Raw genomic sequence first — 15,444 nt, forward strand, 5'->3', positions numbered from 1 at the left:
CTTCACTTCCAACGGGCTGAACTCTGGAAGAGAGTCAAGGCCCTCCAAACTGGGGGTAAGCGCATGGCGGTGCTGGAGGTATTGATAGAACTGTGACTGGGGCATGCAAAATTCTACCTGTAGGTCCCGGAAGGATTTAAAGGACCCATCCCGCACGACATCCCCCAGGGTGGAAATACCTATGGCATCCCTTCCCCGAGAGCCCTGTAAGGCCGCTAGGTCAGGCAGGCGTCCATTGTGCCACAGAGGAGTTTCTCTGGTTAGGGTATTCCACCACCCCATTCGTCTGAGGGACTGCCGCCAAATTTGAAATACTACCTTTGTCACCGGTGGTAGCGTACCACGCAGCGGCGCTGAGTAGAGGATTGTGTGGAGAGTGTGAGGCCCCATCAGGTGTCGCTCCAATGCATAGGCCGGGTCTCCCCCTGTCCCCATACCACCACTCGTTAAGGACTAACCGGTGCGAGGCCTGGTAGTATGAAAGAATATCGGAGGTCGCCAGGCCGCCACAGTAGGTGGAGAGAAAGCACGTACTCCACGCTACACGCACCCCCAGGCCCCCCTCCTCCCCAAAGGATCTGCCCCAACACCGAATTCACCAGCTGGAACCATCTAGGCGCGATCGGGTACGGGTGATTCTGTAGCTGGTATAGCAGGCGGGGGAGCCCCACCATCTTGAAGATTGCCGATCTGCCATAAATAGTTAACGGCATACGTGACAAGGTCTTAATTTCCGTACGAACGTGCTCCCAGACCGATGCCAAGTTCTGCTCCCAAGATATGGCCGGCACATCCGATAGGAATACACCCTGGTATTTGAGACCTCCCACCGCCACCTGTAGCGCAGACGCCCACGTATCCACTCTCACCCAATCAAGGCTTGTAACCAGTGAGTGCAATTTCATGGGATGATTGTCACCCAGGCCCCCACCAGCCCTGCGTCTGTCTGTGCCCAAATCCATAACATCATTCCAATCTCCACCCACCACTGAGGCCACGTCCGGCATGTTAGTCCACAGGGAAAGTAGCCGCTCTACCAATGACCACTGTAAAGGGGGAGGGGCGTACACACAGCCCAACACAAAAGTGTCCTCCCCAATCATGCCCCGGAGGAATAGGTACTGCCCCTGCATATCCAGCCATTGTTGTGCATGCACATAAGGGACTCTGCGGTGTATTAGAATCGCTACTCCCCTGGAGCCCTGCGTGAACCCAGCGTGAAAGACCTGTTGGAAGCCATAGCGCTGCAGGCACAGGACCTTGGAGCCCATCAGATGGGTTCCTGCAAAAAGAGGATGTCGGCCCTGGCCCTCTAGGCCTGACGCAGGACAGCCACTCACTTAATTTTATCCAAGACCCCGCGCACATTCCAACTAACTATACGGAGGGTGCCTGGGGACACCCGAGCATCTACAGCCCCACTAGCCACCAGGCAACAAGCATTGACGTAACACGGATAGGAAGTCCCGACAGTGCGTGTACGTGTCATGGTGAGCCCAATGTGAAAGCGCTACTCATACCCCTAACCAAATCTCTTCCCCATAACAAACCCCCACCCCATACCTCAAGAACTCTGAAGTACCTGTCGCGGCGGGGTTGGTGCCAAGCCCCCAACGGGGGGGGGGGCACGGGCCGCACCCGCCAATGGATCCCCAACTTACAGCCCATGTCACCCAGGCCCACCCCCCACAAGCACTAGACAGGTGGGGATTCAGCCCTACCAAGGGCTTCCCTCCCTAAAGCTTAAATCACACAGTCACACACTCCAAGTAAATAAGCATCTCGACACCATCTTGTTCACAAAGATCAGGGATCCAGTGTCCGTTGTTGGGAAGTAGGGTCTCCCCGGGAGGAAGCACCGCAGGACAAAGAGCACCTCTGGGACGAGATCTTCTGTGCCCCCTCCGGCGCTGTCCACGGGGATTTTTCGACGGCCCCTCACTCAACGATGAATCTGATTGCATCCCAGGCGGCATATGCACCCGCACGGTTTAATCTGTCCACTTGAATACCTTCTCCGGGGAGTCAAAGAAGTGGGTGCGGGATTGATACACTACACGCAGACGAGCCGGGAATAGTATGGCATACGCGAGCTTGAGGACGATTGGCGTTATGGCTGCAGGAGACGTGTAATCCGGGAACACTAGGATACAATGGTTTTCATAGAGCAAAGGTTCTTTGGCTTGGGCATGCTTCAGTACAGTATCACGGTCGAGGTAGTTTAAAAGTCTTGCAATCACCCACACCCGTGGTTTCTGAATGAGCGCTCTGTGGGCCGGCTCCACGACAAAGCAATGGGAATTGCGTCCGGAGGGAGCCAGCATTCCAGCCATTGAATGAGGAAACGCTCCATATTGCTATTCTCGCACCCCTCATGGAATCCAACAAAGCGCAGGTTGTTCCCCCGGGCCCGCCCCTCAGCATCCTCGACCCGGAGCACCAGGCCCTTCAGGACATTTTCCATACTTGCTGCCTTCTGCTTGAGGACCGAAACATCATCTTCCACCCCTGAGATGCGGGTCTCAGCCTCCGTGATGTGGGACACCGCATTCCGTAGATCCTGGCGTAGTAACATAACATCTGCGCCCACCGCACCAATTTTGGCATTAAGCATGTCCTTGGATTGGGTGATTGCCGCCAACATTGTCTGTTATGGCCTCCTGGGGACTCCCCGTGGCCCCACCCGTCGCACCCGGGCCAGTGAACTTATCTATAGGCCCATTTTCGTGGATCCACCGCCACCCTTCTCCCTTGTCATGATGGCTATTAACAGACACCCCGCGGATTCCGGCCATGTTGGACTAGGCGCCGACACCAAAACCTCCTCAGCGCAGGCACGCTGCAGGCCGATCCGTCACCCGGTCCGATCCCAAAGGAAGGAAGGCACCCCCAGTCCGGGGCCCGCAATCCACCAGTGGGGGCCATGACCAGCAAATGCCCCCGCCAACAGTACAGGCATGGGCCAGCCGATTACCAAATCCCAACACAAGCCGGTGCGTGGGGGGGAGGGTTTGAAGCCCTCCGGTGCTGCAGTACAGCCAAGCTGTGTGACCCAACTGGTGTCACCGTCCCCCAGGCTCGGCTGCCAGTGCCCACCCGGGATGAAAAGGCGGGCCCGGAACTGTCCCTACGCACTCCCCTCTGTGGCCCGATATAGCCGCCGACCTCGGACCCTGCCTTCGCAGTCGGGGCGGGGGGCAGCCACCAGCGATCTTCCACACCCCGGGTGCTCGCCGCAGACCCGTTTCACGGTGATCCTCAGGGGCCCCTGGTTACGTCACCAGGCTGAAGCGCTGCCACTCCAGCCCCCCCTCCCCCGCCTACCGCAAGCCCGCCACGGAGCGCCCCTCCAGTCCATAAATTAGGCTGGGCCTGTCGCAGTAGATACCGGTGGAAACCCACAATTGTAGGCACGTCCAGCCCTGCTCACAGCTGCCAATACAAGTCCCAAGAGGGGGAGGGGGCACAGAGAAACCGGCTAAGGCGTGCAGGGAGAACGTGTATGCCTCTGAAGCCCCCACCATGGCCCGATCTAGCCGCCGATCCCCAGGCAAAGACTCAGGCCCATAGGGGGGGGGGGGGGGCTTGGTTATTGCCCCAGCTCCTGGCCCCAATGCCCCTATCCCAACTTCAGCGGCCAAATTCACGGGGGTGGGGCACTGCCTCGGGAGTGCCTCTCCCGACTCCTCACTGATGTCCTGGCCGGGTCTCTGAGGCCGATCCGCCCCATGACTGTCGCCTCCCATGCTGGCGCACAGGGCAGTGCACTGCGCCCACTGACTCAGGGGGGTGGCCGCACCCCTCTCACTGCACCCAGGGCCCGCCAAACTCTACGCCCCGGCTCCATTGACTGCCTCAAGGCCGCGCCTCGTGACCACGCTAGCTCTGGCCTCCTACTGCTCCAGGCGCCCCGACTGCCCACCGGACCGTCACCACAGGTCAGTAACACCAAAATGCCCCCTCTAGGGCTGCTTGTGGGTTCGACGGAGCCAGGATAAATGAAGGATTTCTGTCGGGCTAGACAGAGCTGGCTAGCACACGTCCGCCATGATAGCCATCCACGCCCCGCTCAAGGTATGCTTTGGGGTAGAAATTGAATTGTAGTAATTAACTCTCAAATGACTAGTGCCGCAATAATTTAGTTGTGGTTAATCTGTGGGTTGAGAGGAAAAAAGAAAACCCCTATTAAATATTTTTTACTCAATTTAGATAAAACCTGAGCAATACATGTTAGAGCCGATATAATGAACTACATGTGTAGTGGCATTAACTGTGGGACAATAAAACGATAAAGCCATAATACCAAGGATACCCTATGGTTTGCTAAGAACAGATCCTCACTCAGTGTAGAAGCTAACACCTAGGCTTTGGTATCAGTTTCAGTGTATAGAATGATACTAGGCTTTTGGGTACAATTTTCTTGAACATTTGTAATTGAGGCATCAGGAAAATGAGGGAAAAATGGCTTGATTGCCTGAAAAGTTGTTTGGCTTGCTAACAAGTATTGGCATACTAGAAAAATAGCTTGTGAAAGAATTTTTTCATTCCACGATACAGTGGTATTTTTTCCAGAAATGAAGGTACAGAAAAGGAAAAATAGATAGTTTCAGTCTGAGTAAGGCAACAGACAAAAATTAAATGCAGGTGATAACATTAGATTTCAAGCCAACTAGTAGGTGTGCATACCACTTGCCCTTTGGAGATTTTACCCATTTTATTTATTTCAAAGATTTAAATATGGGAATAGTGGTACCGCTGTGATGAATGAGATTATATATCCATGCCTGTCTTGATGAATCCTTTTCAGAATGAAAATTGTAAGATACTTTTTCTGCAATTGACAATTCCAGAATGCTGTGTATATCCCACTTTATTCAAGTACCACCATCAGGTGTTAAGATCCCTTTGTAAGAGGGTTTATGCTACATTTGCTCTGCTTACTCTTGTAGCAATGAAGGACACGTGATCTGTCTTACCTGTAAAAAATGCATTATTCTGAGTACTGTTCCTGAAGGTAATTTAATTTTGTGGTCTTTTCTGATCTTAACTTTTGCAAGACAAGTTATATGATGTATACGTTCTAATATGTTTGAATGTTCACTTAGAAAAATGCAAAGTTCATAGTGTTTCTTTTTTGCTCATGATAGGCAGTGTGTTACAACAAATGCTCTCACTAATTGCCCCCCCCCCGCTTAATATCCCAGTTGTTGATAGTTTTCTATTTACTGTGTCAGTAATAGCTCTTTTTTCAGGCGAAAATTATAAATTAATACATGTTTGCTGGTTATAGGAGGATGAAGAAGACAACACGAGCATTGAAGAACTAGAAAAACAGATTGAAAAACTGCTAAAGGTATTATGTTTTCCTTTAGACAATCCCGTATATTATTGTTAATGTCATTGCACATATAAACAGGATTGATACATTGTAACTGTAATTGCATTGTCGGAAATAATGAACTTTCTTTTCACTGAATTTTCTTATTTTTATCATTGTGTCCATATTTAAATGTACTGCTCTATATATCTAATTTCTATGGTAATTATGTTCAGCCTCTTCCATTTCTAACATTAGAGCTCGCAGTCACCTAATAAGCAGTACCAAAATGGGGCAGAGATTAACGCGAAAACCATCATCCCCTTTTCTTCGCCCTTATGCATCTCATGGGTACATCACCCCTCATTTTAGTCTTGTGCAGTGACCTACATGCATTCTGTCAATACGGAATTGTTTAATTTAGTGACTATCTTTATAACTGTTGGGTTGTATTATTTACCTCTACTGCTATGTGCGTCCTACTATCAATTAGTACCTTACTTCAATAAATCGATGTCACAGATGCTCTTATTTATGATTTCAGATCATTTATTATTATTATTATTATTAAATGAATTTGTAAGGCGCAACAGCTACCCAAAAAGGGTTTCCTGGCGCCAGAACAGGGACTGAGAGCAGGAAAAAGCAGAAATGGAAAGAAGTTACTGATTGAATAACCAGGTCTTCAGGGAACAGCGAAAACAAAAATAGGATCTTTGCGGATGGCAAGAGGGAGAGCATTCCAGATAGTAGGACCAAGATAAGAAAAAGAGCGGCCACCCATCCTAGCGAGTCTAAATCTGGGCACCACAAATTTTTCCAGGGAAGCTGAAGGAGATGGCGAGTAGGAACATACGGGCAAGCCAAAGAGAGCAGATATTGAGGAGCTAGATCCCATTTGATCTTAAACATATAACTCAGGGCTTTAAATTTTAAGTGGTTTTCCACCCTGAGCCAATGTAAGTCGCGGAGAAGGCCGGAGATGGGTGTAAATCTGGGGTCACTGCATAGTAGTCTCGCTGCAGCGTTCTGCACCAGCTGCAGCCTATGGGTCACAGCCTTAGTAGCACCCAGAAAAAGGACATTATCGTAATCCAGCCGCGAGGTGATAAGGGCATGGATCACAGTCTTCTGGGTGGTCTTAGGTAACAGCCAAAGGATTTTCCTAAGCCATTTTAAGATGGTGAAGCAGGTGGCTGTGACCTTGACTGCATAATGATGCATGGATAAAGAATCATCAATATAAACGCCCAGATTACAGACGTGACTGGAGGCCTGCGGGAGAATTCCCATCTCAGCAGGCCAATGTAGTGGGCCCCATAGATCTTTCTCCTTGCCGAGAACTAAAACCTCAGTTTTTTCACCGTTCAGTTTCAAGAAGTTCTGGTTCATCCCTGTAGCAATACGCCTAAGGCCTGATTGGAGGCCTTAGGCATTTCAGAAATAACTCCTTCCTCGGACACCGAGGAAGGAGTTATTTCCGAAACACGTCTGTCTTTTGGTTAAATAAACGCAGTTTGAATTTCCCCGTGAGTGCTGTCTTCCTTCAGTTGGATTGGGGAGGATTGAGGAGCTGGAATATTTACGCGAGGTACCAACGCGGTACAGCACCCGCCGAAGGAGTGACTTGTGCTTTGGTACAAACCGAGCAATAATATAAATATATATATGTCTCCAGAGTAAAGACTTGAATTTAATTTATGTAATATTTTTATTATGAACTAATTTTCTTATTGTATAAAAGCATCTTGATAGACAAGTAGTGCATAATTGATGGCATAGCATCAAATGACGACCACTCACAGTATCCATTAAGTCAGGCTAGCATACAAAATGACATTGTTGATAGACAGTGATTTAGAATTTAAAGGCAATCAGTTATATGATTAGAGAGACCGCTTTTAAATACAAACTAATATCAGAACAGGATCACTAAGAGACAGAGATAACGTGGCTTTAGGATGTTGAAGAATCTTCATTTGTGCGTTTCGACGCCAAGCGCCTTCATCAGGAATACAACAATAGGAACTGCAGGATTCCTAAAATGATATAGTAGTCTAGACCCATAACATATAGCTGTGATATGACTAAATAAAGAAGATTAAAAAAAGTACTTGGGTTGTTTTACTCAAATATCAGACCTTCATCATAAAATTCAGACATCAAGCATAAAAGAGATTAAAAGATGGAGCAATTCATTGTCTAATCTCCTGTGATACGTATAGCTACTAAGAAGTGTTTCAGAAAAGAAACATATACAAAACGTAGTGATACTCCACATCAGATGTGATATTTTACATCTAAATCACCAACAGTCGGAAGAATCAAAAAATTAATTGTGACAGGGGTTCCGAAAATTAAAACTGCAATACCCATTTGAGGAATATTGCTATATTGGTCCCTTGTCTCTATTAATGTAAGGCACTGGAATATGCTTTGAAAGTGCCATAAATCTGGGCTATGTGCAACAATAAATGTCCAAAATAACTTTGGGGTAAAAAGGACAAAAATATATAAACAAATTGATGATAATGACAAAACAAATATTAATTGTTTAATAGCAAAGGGACATACATTAGTACCTTGATGCATCAAATATAGGAAATTCAAATCTTAGCAATTACTCGTGGGGTCCAGTAGCAGGGTGCCCAAAATGCAATATAGCATATGATAAATTTGATACATTCCAGTGTTTTGGAATTCTAAATAGAGAGATAGACAAGAAGTTTCAATCCACACAGAAGCGGATGGCAAAACGTGAGAATTGGTTTGCATTGCTAGAAAAGATCTGAATACCACTAGAAAGTGTCCAACACAAGAGAATAAGACTGACCAGTATATTTTGTAAAAAGAAATAACCTTCAAACTATTATAGATTATTTCAGTGAGAATAAGAATGGAGGCATCCTGCAATCCCTTAGATGTCGAGACGGTAAATTGAGCAACTAGCAGGCCAAAGGATGTGAGTTGTATGAAGAAAAAAATAACCCCCAGTCACTCCTGAATCGTTTCAGCAAGAATTATAATGAATATGTGCCTGTAACATCCCAGACTGAAGGTGAATGCTAGACCACATGGCAAGATTTAAACAATAACCATCTAAGAAGAAAAAAAATATTGATGAAGCAGGTTCAATTCCTTAGATGATCAGAGGCGGTGGTGTCATCATGAACAAACATAACATAACAAGAAGTTGCAGCCTTCGCTTAGCTCCTGCTCACAGTTCAAGTTGTGGACTCAGAATTGGTCCTGAGGATGCTGCTGCGACCACTCAACTTCGTGCTGGCCATTAAACTGATTACTCTGCTGGTCCCCACCCCGTACCCAGAATTTCGGGGTCCAACTTCGACTCCACAGGAAATACAGGCCTTCGAGGAAGCCATACTGCTAATTTCGGTGCATAGTGGGGGCCTCTACTGTGGTTATTCCATAGCACCTTTTGTTCACTTTAAGCCCCTTACCAGGCCTGTACAAGCTTCTACTCCAGCCCCAAGATTCATGCCAGTCCTTGCTACCTTGAATCCGGTACAGATGCCTCAGGCACAGGAGCAGGACCCCATGCTGATGTTAGTGTCAGACCTTGAATTGACTTTGAGTCGACCCAACCGATATGCAGCTACAAAATACCAAAAGCTCAACTGGTTGTCATGCAACCTGACTGTAACTCGGTGCCTCTGCCACGTTGTTCCTACCATCAGAGATTTCATTATCTCTTTCGTTCTGTCTCTGATCCTATGCCAGAGCAGGGGAGATATTGATGCTTTCGACAATGTGAATGGCTTGAACCCCACACTATACTGAGGGTGTCTTGTAAATTGAAATGTACAAAAAGAGGTCTTGACTCCTCGCTTTTAGGCAGGGCTTGACTCACCAGTTGGGCAACCAACAGAAGAAAGTGCCTTATTTCCAGTGGTGGTCCGAAGGGTAGCTGGGAAAAAGAATTGTAGCTTCCTTATGTTGAGATCAAAATAAATGCTCTAACAGAGATTTTATAGTTTGGGCAAGCGAGTTCCGAACCACACTCACTGCAATTTTGATGGCCACTTTGTTGAAGCCTTTTTCTTGCCCGCCTGTGAATAGGCGGCTATCAAATCATTACAGACCAGCAGATGGTGTCACTGATTTTCTCACCGCATCCCTGATAGCCTTATTGTAGAGGTCCAAACCAGTAAGGTGAATCCTAACTCATTTCCACCCACACCTCTGGCTAGGGAATCCAGGGGCATGTTTTGAGTCTAGCACTGAGGTCCATATATGCTGTTTGTTTGCTAGGCCATTATGCATAAGCCCTTTGGCATATGGCCATCGACATCATGCCTGCAGACCCAGAAGATGTAGTGCCTCTTTGGCCTATACGATCCATTATGGCCAGTACATGGCCGAATTTGTCAGTACTATTGTTTCCTTCGTCAGTGGATGCATTCCACAGGATTCTCCGTTGATGTACAGATTTTCCTCATGGATATGCCTCTTTATGTGTTTTGCCTTTTCAGTTAGATGGAAGGTTCTTTGTTGGAGCATTTTAAGGACAGCAAAGCTACAGCGCGCTCCTTTAGGCTGTTGACTCCTGCCAAACAGTTTGTTCACCAGTTTCGAAGGCTCAGAGGCTATTCCAGAGGGCTGGACTATAGACAAACAGCCTTCCCACCCAGTGATGCAGCAAACACCACAGTCCTATTGTGATTGTAGACAAGGGTGTAGCAAGGAGCCTGCACACCAGCAGGGGCATCAGCCCACCAACTCCTTTTCCTGCACCACAAGGGTCACCAAATTGCTTTAGTTTGCCCTTGCTGGTCCATAACCAACTGGTAGGCGATATGATTTATCATTTTCTCACACATTGGCAATCTATCACATCAGAGAGGTGAGTCTTAAAGATTGCCCTGCATTTTCTATCCACCTCACCCATTATTCCTCCCACACCAGAGCAAATTTCAGACAAGAACATGTCCATTCTGTTACAGAAGGTGGAGCTGTGACTCCCGAAGGCTGTTGCCTTTCTCAAGAAGGATGGGGCCTTAGGCCTATTCTGGACTTTAGACCTCTGAATGCCTTCCTGCTAAAGGACAACATCAAAATGTTCAGTCTGGGGTGGGTCCAGCTAAGATGGCTGACCACATGCAACTTTCTGAAGCTCCGGTTCCCCTGTCAGAATCTGTAATGATCCTGCGATCCCTGTGGACTAAAAATGCCTGAAAAGTATCTGCCCTGTATGGAAGTTGTGGTGGTGCTGATGTCGGGCATGGGGCCCCCCAGACATCTGGCCTATTAGCTTAGTAGATGCCTATCAAAGTACAGAGCTCAGGCATGGCACGGATAGGAAGCTTAGAGACTGTTGTGACCCATACGTAGGCCAGGCACTGTAGATACGCCAGTGTGGAAATCTCTTCAGAGAGCCGTCATGCTCTCGGTTAATCAGCCAGCAGAAACAGGTGTGGGGGCATTGTGGTATGAAATCCAAGTGACTCGCCAATGAATCCAGGAGATTGATAAGAGCTCCAAGGGGGAAGCGGTCTGCCCATTTGTATGTGCATCTAGTGAACTAAAGGCAGAACACTGGGGTGGGACAAGAAAGCCATTGTGATGACCTGAAGGGATCATCTGAACAAAGGGGCGTACACCATATAGAGTTTCTAAAAATTGAGTTGCCTGAGTTGAAAAACAACATGTATATAGCCTCTTTGACCACTTATTACAAAAAAAGAGAATGTGAGAGGTTCCAAGGTGGCTATCGCTCAGCGACACTTTTTGTCACAAGTGGACTTCAGGCCTTCTGTATAACCTCCCCCCATACCATTTCTGCCCAGAGTTCTCAAGAAGATCAAGAATTACCGGGCCTATGTCATTCATACGGCTCCAGACTGGGCACAGAGAGTTTGATGTCCCGAGCTTCTGAAAATGGGTATCGATCGTCCAGTCAGGCTGCCACTTCGGAGGATCTTCTGTCGCAGTAGCAGGGGAGGGTCCTCCTCCTGAACCTATAAACTCTCCGCCTCCTTGCATGGAGATTGAGCGGCGACAAGTGATAGCTTTTGACCTTCCTCCTGAGGTTTGTAAAGTTATTCTGGCAGCTAAGCGTCCCTCCACGAAATCGGTATACATCTGCCATTGGCAAAAAATTGTAAAATATTGTACAAAAAAGTCTATTGATCCTCCTTCTGCCTCTCTTTCTGATATTCTACTGTTTATTCTTACCCTTGCCCAGCAGGGCTCTGCTCTGGGCGCACTCAAGGGAAGTCCCCTATTGTGAATGGGTTCCTGAAAGGGTTTGTACATATTTTTCCCCTTCACCATTTATAACGCCTTCGTGAGATCTGAAACCAGTTCTCACTTAGATCATATGTGCTCCCATTGAGCCATTACACAATTGTCCCCTCCAGCTGCTTACCATCAAGACAGTCTATCTAGTGGCAATAACATCCTTCCAAAGGGTGAGTGAGCTGCAGGCTTTATCAACCAAGCCTCCCTATTTTAAGGTGTTCCCAGACAAGGTGGTGCTTCTCCCACTGGCCTCTTTGCTTCCTTAGGTGGCGACCTCATTCCATTTGGGACTATCTGTCACCCTCCCCGCCTTGTATGCTCTGCCACATCTCTCTAAAGAGGAGGAGCAACTCCACTTTCTGGACGCAAAAAAAGCATTGTCATTTTACCTTGACCTCACAAAAGAGTTCCAGGTGGACAGTCAACTCTTCATGGGTTATGTACGGGCTAAAAAAAGTCGGCAGTTTGCACTGGGTCGTTCTCTGTATCAAGATCTCCTATGCTCTGGCTAAAAAGCAGTCTCTGAGGGCTTATGGGCCTGTTCCACCAGGGAAAAAGCTGTAACTGCGGCGTTGGGTCGTGGTGTTCCAGTCCTGGACATCTGCCAGGAAGCAACAAGGACGTCCCTGCACACAATTGCCAAACACTACTGTCTGGGTAGTCCGGTTCGCAGGGGCAGGCATTTCATCTGTTCTGTCATACAAGCCTTTTTAGTTTAGTCAGTCTGTTTGCAGTCCACCACCTATATGTTATGTCTTGGGTATTTATTCAAAGGTCAGGAATCTGGAGCTAGAAGTCTCTTTCAGACGAACAAATTACTTATCTTCAGTAATTCAGAGACAATATCTAGCTGCAGATTCCCTACAGACCCACCAATGCCTTCCTGCTCTGCAGACTTATTTATAGGACTAGGGTGCTCCCTTTTCAGGGCCCTAGTTTGGACACACAGTCGATTCACTTCATGACTGTGCTTTTGACATGGAAATTTGTGAAAAGTAACTGACGTCCGCCCGCCTGGGTGGTGCCTTTATAGGTGACCACGGCGTTACATCACTGATGACACAGCGTGGAGACGAATGGAGCCTCTCAACGGCGCACAAGGGTACTGCTCACACAGTCGACGTCCTCCCCTCGATCTGCTTCGGCAGACGGCTTCAGATATGGCCGTGTCACCTCCTTCAGGCCACGGCGTCTCTGCCTTGCCGCAAACTCCTGCAGGAGTCCCTGTGGTGTCGCGGGAGGTCTCCAGGGCTCGGGTCGCATCCCCGAATCCCTCTCGATCCTTTGACAAGGTGGTCCCGTCCAAGGCCAAGGTGACGCCGCTACGGCGCCGGCAGCAGCTGGACCGCACGGAGCCACAGGGGTCGGTGGACCCTCCTTGTCCCGCTCCGGGTCGAGGCCGGGTGAGGACCCCTCGTCCCTCTCAGCCCTCCCCACAGGTGGCTGCCTCGTCGGAGGGCGAGTCAGAGGTTGAATAGTCCCTGGAACTGCCACATGGGTTGCCGAGTGATCTCCGCCTCATTCTGGGCCGTGGCTGGCGGAGGGCTTCGTGTCACTCCCCAGGCCTGTCTCGTTCCCCCACGCAGGTGGTTCGGGTCGGTGTCGTTCCGGGGCTGGTTCGCTCTCTCTACTCCGGTCTCCGGTGCGGGGTGACTTGGAGGAACCTTGTCTGGTGACGCCGGATGGTGCCGACGTCCTGCCTCAGGCAGCGGACTCTACGGCTCTGCGCATGGGTCGTACTGCGGATTTGTCTTCGGATGCTCCTTCTTCTCCGGAGGCAGGCTGTATATTGGTGTCGTCCTCCCCGGAGACTGGTCGCCATGTGGTGTCTTTTTCACCGGCGTTGAAGGGCGGCTCCCCGCCCTTCCTGAGGCAGAGGTGTTCGTTGGAAGAGTGGCAGGTCCCTCATTCTTCGGCTCCTTCTGATTTCTAGGTCTGGCCCTTGCCCGTCCCGAGCCGCCTTAGTTTGTAGCCGTCGCCCACGGAGGAGCTGCTTTTTCCACTGGGGGGCCCTACGGAGGCGGGTGGGGCCTTTGTTCACGGCTGTGGGCAACCTGCACATGGGTGACCCGGTGGCTCATTTTCCGGCGGACCATCTATTGGAGGTCCTCCAAGGGAAATCTTACTTCCCTTTGAAGGTTCGCTTCTTTCTTCCTTGATGGGGGCTTGGAGGCGTCCTGCCTAATGGGACCCGGTGCTTCAACATCTTCTGCACGGCACCTCCCGGCGCAGCGTGACCCGGCGTGTCTTTCCCATCACCCCTCGGCCGCCAGCCCCCTTTTGCGGACTGCTTTTCCCTCCCTGCCGCCACTGTTGAATCCACCATCCCGAGAGGCCCGCTAGCTGGGCTCTTGGGGGCGCAACATGTTCGCCTCGACCAGCGCTGCCCTGCGGGCCCTTAACACCTTGTGTGTGCTGGCTAGGGCCTCCTCCTGTTTGTGGGACTCGGCTGAGTCTCTGGGAACCGCAGTGTCCCAGGAGACTGGTCAGGTGGACTTACGGCATCATTCTTTGGATGGCCGGGAGCTTGCAGCGTTAATTCTCCGCTCCGCTCTGGACATCTCAGAGGTGCTGGGCCGGGCCATGGCTTTGCTTCGGGAGCGACTCTTCGACCTTCCATTTGATGGAAGCCTGTTGTTTCATACCCCTGCGGACTCCGCCATCCAAAGGCTCTTGGCAGGCCTCCTCCTCCTCCGCCTTATCCTCCTACTCCTTCCTCTATCCCCTCCTCAGTGACTCCTGAGTTGGGTTGATTCTGGGCCTTCTTATGCCGATTGTTCTGGCTGTGGAGTGTGTTTTCTGGCCATTTGCGTCCTTCCTTGGGACATTGGAATTGTTGGCTGCTGGACGGCCCTTTTGTTGCTTATGTGTATATGTTTTGCCGGAGTTGTTTCGCAGACTTGGCCCTGAGATTAGGCCATCTGTTTTGCTTGGGCTGCTTGTCGAGCCTTCCGCGGGGGTGTTTTTTCCCCGTGGCTCTTTTGTTTTTCCTCTGCTGCGGAAGTTCTTCCAGAGAGGGTTCCCATATCTTGGGACTTAACGTACCCTATGTGGGCTAGTGCTAGCTGTCATATGGCTTGCGCTCTGCTAGGGGGTTCTGGTCGCCTTCGGGTGCCTGTTCGCCATGGCGTTTATGTAGGTTGCTTTTGCTTCCTGCGGTCGTGTGCGCGGCCACTCGTAGTGGTGTGCCCGGGCATCTCCTCCTCTCCCTGCTCCTGCCCTGAGGTCTGGGATGATCCTGTGTTCTCCCTTGCTGGGTGCCACCTACTCGGCCTTTTTGGGGCTTCGGGCTGTTCTTCTTGCTTCTGGTGGCTTTTAACTGCCGGCGCTGTTCTGGCTGACAGGTTGCTCTCAATCTGGAGTGGGTTTGCCTTCTTTTCCCTCGTTTCCTTGGGTCCTCTAGGCTTCTTCTTCCGCTCTTCCTGTCTTGGCATGGGGCGGCAGCTGGTTTGCCTTGTGGGGGAGTGGGGTGCTTTGGCCTCTCCGACCTTGCCCTTGGTTCCTCTGCTGTGAGTGTACGGGCCTCTTCAGCCTTCTTCTCCCTCCTACATCCTTTTGGGTCGGTGGGGTTCTGCTTGTGAGGGTTCCCATTGCCTGGCCGGGACGAGGTTCTACCTGGTCCACAGATCTGGTCCCCTGTGGGGCCCTCTGTTCTGTATTGGCTGGTGCGGTCTTTTTGCGGACCCTCTTTCCCAGGGGGTATTGCTAGAGTAACTATTCTACGTGAAGGAATCTGCGGCTAGTAGTCTCTATCAGATTTATGAGCTACTTACCTTCGGTAACGGTGTATCTGGTAGAGACGATTCTAGCCGCAGATTCCTTCACGGCCTGCCCTTCCTCCTCGTTCTGCGAGGACCCTTGGGTTG

At 49.8% G+C, this 15,444-nt stretch overlaps 1 protein-coding gene across 15 annotated transcripts in view; it reads left to right on the forward strand.

Annotated features, from left to right (window-relative positions):
- Window positions 1-15,444, forward strand: part of BAZ2B (bromodomain adjacent to zinc finger domain 2B) — a 1,221,971-nt gene that overhangs the window by 815,916 nt on the left and 390,611 nt on the right. For all 15 annotated transcript variants that reach the window (XM_078681689.1, XM_078681691.1, XM_078681692.1 and 12 more), the window contains one exon: window positions 5,291-5,353. In XM_078681689.1, coding sequence (XP_078537815.1) covers window positions 5,291-5,353 — 63 coding nt within the window. The remainder of the gene's footprint in view (window positions 1-5,290; window positions 5,354-15,444) is intronic.

Source organism: Lissotriton helveticus, chromosome 3_1, assembly GCF_964261635.1.
Source record: "Lissotriton helveticus chromosome 3_1, aLisHel1.1, whole genome shotgun sequence".
Taxonomy (NCBI): domain Eukaryota; kingdom Metazoa; phylum Chordata; class Amphibia; order Caudata; family Salamandridae; genus Lissotriton; species Lissotriton helveticus.